Source organism: Kryptolebias marmoratus, linkage group LG8, assembly GCF_001649575.2.
Source record: "Kryptolebias marmoratus isolate JLee-2015 linkage group LG8, ASM164957v2, whole genome shotgun sequence".
Classification (NCBI taxonomy): domain Eukaryota; kingdom Metazoa; phylum Chordata; class Actinopteri; order Cyprinodontiformes; family Rivulidae; genus Kryptolebias; species Kryptolebias marmoratus.
The window spans coordinates 1,768,242-1,772,482 of record NC_051437.1 but is presented as its reverse complement, the minus strand read 5'-3'; the positions used below and the strand labels follow the sequence as shown (position 1 = coordinate 1,772,482).

The following is a 4,241-nucleotide window of genomic DNA, read 5'->3' as shown; positions in this document are numbered from 1 at the left end:
GGGGCTAAAAAAACTTGGCGCCAGTTGTGTAAACAACGGAAGAGCTATGGACAACGTTGGCCCTGTGTTGTTGCTGTTTTTTAAACTTCTGGGGATTCTCCTGAGACTTCCGGAAGAGAGGCGCAGTGGAAGAAATGCTCTGGATGCCGCAATTGTTGCGCAGAGTAGGACAGCTGTTATTCACCGGAGATTTCAGGCTTTACAGCGCCTTGAGCTGGGGGACAGACGGCAGAAACGCTGCAGGGTAAGCTAACGCTGTTGTTTATATTCCTACCTTCGGTCTCTATGCTTGCATCTGGTCACACCCACAACCAATGAGTGAACAGGAGCTAAGTTTGCTCCACCCACCAAAGCAGGGCCGGCCCGGCTGGCCCTACTCCGAAGCAGGGACCAAAAAAGCAGGGACCGGGCTTGAAAAAATGCCGGTGGAAACGCGCGCAAAGCAAGTGGAGTAGAGTGGAGCCGGGACCTTTAGAGCCCGTGTAGTAGTGTTGCCCTTAGATAGGGGTGCACCAGCACCACACTAACTATTAATCTACATTTAGTTTATTTTCTCCAACTCCTGCAATTACTGCATATATACACACATCACAGACTCTAAGTGCAGGTTGAAGTAGATGCTGCTTGCAGAGAAAACACAGCCTACACTGCTTGTGTTTTTAGACAAACAATAATTATTTTAGGAGTTTGACACCTGATTTGAATAGAACTATGTATTTATTTTTTTCTGCCGAAAAATTCAAGGTGATTCAGAAAACATCTAAAGCGAAAGCTTGAAAGTCTAGATCTAACCATGCTAATAATAAACAATGTTTTTTTAAAAACCGGTCCAAGTTGGACTATTTTCTTTTTTTTTTTTTAACTTTTTATTCAGATTTTCCAGCGCAAGTCACATCACATACATCATCCACATAGTATATTTTACAAACTGCATATATAACCTCACATATCGTACTACCTAAAAAGCTTTGTTTGTCCACATTCAGAGGGAAAGAAAAAAAAAAAGAAAAAAAAAAAAAAAAAAAAAAAAAAAAAAAAAAAAAAAAAAAGAAAACAAACAAACAAAAAAAAAACAAAACGTGTAAATCTCCCATTTATCAACCATAATCTCCATTAGCTGTGGTTTGAAATGAGTGTTTGAATTGGGGACCATTTTTCTAAGAAGATGTCACTTTTCATCTGTAGTTTTGCTGTAATTTGTTCCATGTAGTACACCTCCCTCACTCTATTCTTCCACTGAGAGACTGTTGGGGGCTGAGGTTTCAGCCATGAAACTGTGATCATTTTCTTTGCGAGAACAAGTAGAATCCTTAAGACATAAAACTTACTGTGATCTTGAATTTTATTCTGGAATATACCTAGTATTATTAAAGATGGTTCTAAGGGGATTGTAATGCCCAAGCATGTTATAATTTCCCTTTGTATTCCTTTCCAATAGGTTGTTATTTTTGGACAGTCCCAAAATATATGGGTGAAATCTCCAATCAATCCACAACCCCTCCAACATTTGTCTGAGGTGCGGCCAAATCTAGATGTGAGAAGAGGAGTTCTGAAAAATCTCACTTTGATTTTCCATTCAAATTCTCTCAATGTTGGGCTATTTGATATTTTATGACCCTCTCGAAACGTCTCCTCCCAGTCCTCATCCTTGATTATGACATTCATTTCTAACTCCCATTTCCCCTTAATATCTTTTGTATCAGCTATGGCTTCCTCTTGCAATATTTTATAAATATGGGATATGAATCTGGTAGTTATATTTCCTTTCATTACCGAGACTAAAAAATGCTCCATACTAGAGGGAGGCACCTGTAAGGCTCTCCATTCCTCATGTTTATGTAAGTAGTGTCTCATTTGTAGATATTTATAAAAGTCGTGGGTTGGAAGATTGTATTTTTGTTGAAGTTGTTGAAAGGACATTAGGCTTCCATTTTCAAACATATGGTCTACTAAAGTTAATCCTTTTTCAACCCAGTTATATAATCCAGATGTAGGAGGGAATTCTGAGTTATGGTTGATTCGTATAGCTCTACATAAAGAGTTGGGCAGATTTAGCATCTTTTTGACCTTTGCCCATGTCAATAGGGTAGACTTAACCCACACATTATTAATTTTATTCTTTGGCCATGTGTTTTGGTTAACAAATGGGATAGTATCAAGGAATATGTCCCGGCAATCACCTTGTTCCATCCTGTACCAGATTGTATCTTCATCTTGGCGTATCCATGCTAATAATGACCTGGTTTGGGCAGCCCAGTAGTATTTTTTAAGGTTTGGTATATTTAGTCCCCCAAGCTCTTTTGGACACATAAGAGTTTTCAGTCTAATTCTTGGGCGTTTGTTTTGCCATATAAATTTTAAGAGCCATTTATTTAGTATATTAAATATAGACATGGGTACTTTTATAGGCAAGGTTTGAAAAAGAAAGAGGAGTCTTGGAAGAATGTTCATTCTAATGGTTTCAATCCTTCCTACTAGCGAGAGAGGTAAAATGTTCCATCTCAGAAAGTCTGTCTTGATCTCGTCCATTATTTTTCCATAATTAGCTTTAAAAAGTTGTGTTACTTGAGGAGTTATGAAAATTCCCAAGTATCTGAATCCCTGGTTGGATATTTTAAATTTGAATCGATCTGTTAAATTTGTTGGCAAGTGACCGTGTATTACCATCGTTTCAGATTTGGATTGATTGATTTGGTAGCCCGAAAATTTACCATACTCTCCTATAGTCTCCATGAGTGAGGGAACAGATATCACCGGATCACTTATATAAGTCAAAATATCATCAGCAAAAAGTGAAATCTTGTGTTCTGTATTATTTTTGTCTCTAATGCCTTTAATATTCTTGTTCATTCTAATCGCTGCTGCCAAGGTTCGATGTTTATTGCAAAGAGTAAGGGACTAAGACAGTCTCCTTGGCGGACTCCTCTTTCAAGTATGAAGAGCAACACCCATTAATCCTAACTCGTGATTTAGGATTTGTGTAAATTATTTTTATCCACTCCACAAATTGTTGATGAAAGCCCATAGCCAATAGAGTGTTATGTAGAAAATGCCAATTAACTGTATTAAATGCTTTTTGTGCATCAAAACTGATTAGTATAGATTCTTGATTGGTTTCTTTGGCTTGTGTTATAACATTCAAGGTTCTCCTTATATTATTAGCGCTATGTCGGTTTGGGATAAATCCCGTCTGGTCCGGGTGGATTAGTTTTCAAGTTGGACTATTTTCATTTCTAAATTGTACTCAAGTAGAATAAATCATAAATGTGTGTGTGTGTGTGGGGGGGGGGGGCAGCTTCCAAGGTGGGTTCATAGTGGGGTGAAGTAGTATAGTATGAGGAAATAAACAATGTGCACAATTTAGAATACAATTTTGCAAGCTGTGCACACAAAAATATATCTTTTCACAAATTGACTAAAATGTGGCTGTACATCTCACTGCTTGCAAACCCTCAGAAGTCACTGACACTACTGAAAATTCAGCTTTAAGTCACCAACTAGTCACAGCAAAGTAAAATATTGGTTCAATACTTACAATGAAAATTGTGGTTCAACAAAGGATTTAACTAATTTCCTGTGGCAGTGATTTGTGTGTGCATTTATATTTGCAGGATGCTGCAGAGGAGTACTGCTCTCTCATTTGCCAGATGTTCCAGATCATTTATGGACATCAGACCATTGAATGTGTTGACAGGGCAGGATTTCACCACACAATGCCAGATCGCTTTTGGCTGCAAAGGAGTGAGTGTCGCACACAACTGTATGTAAAAGTGTATGCACTTTTGAAATGCAGTCTTTTTATATCCTTACTGAATATCTTCATATATATGAAGAAGTACATATATATCTTCATATATATGTACTTCTTCAAAAAGCTTTCAGATCTCCTTCACTTTTTGTATTTTTATGTTGTAGTCTGATGTTACAATTATTTCTTGTTTTCAATAATCTACACTCAGTACTTCATGATGACTAAGTGGAAACAATACAGGTGCTGGTCATAAAATTAGAATATCATGAAAAAGTAGATTGATTTCAGTAATTCCATTTAAAAAGTGAAACTTGTATATTATATTCATACATTACATACAAACTCATACATTTCAAATGTTTATTTCGTTTAATTTTGATGATTACAAATGACAACAAATGAAAATCTCAAATTCATCATATCAGAAAATTAGAATATTACTGAAGACCAATAAAAACAAAGGATTTATAGAAATGTTGGCCAACTGAAA

At 36.7% G+C, this 4,241-nt stretch overlaps 1 protein-coding gene across 3 annotated transcripts in view; it reads left to right on the top strand.

The window, feature by feature from the left end:
* Positions 1-4,241, top strand: part of ccm2l (CCM2 like scaffold protein) — a 35,088-nt gene that overhangs the window by 9,851 nt on the left and 20,996 nt on the right. For all 3 annotated transcript variants that reach the window (XM_037977029.1, XM_037977028.1, XM_017409705.3), the window contains exon 6: positions 3,612-3,741. In XM_037977029.1, the coding sequence (XP_037832957.1) occupies positions 3,612-3,741 (130 nt within the window). The remainder of the gene's footprint in view (positions 1-3,611; positions 3,742-4,241) is intronic.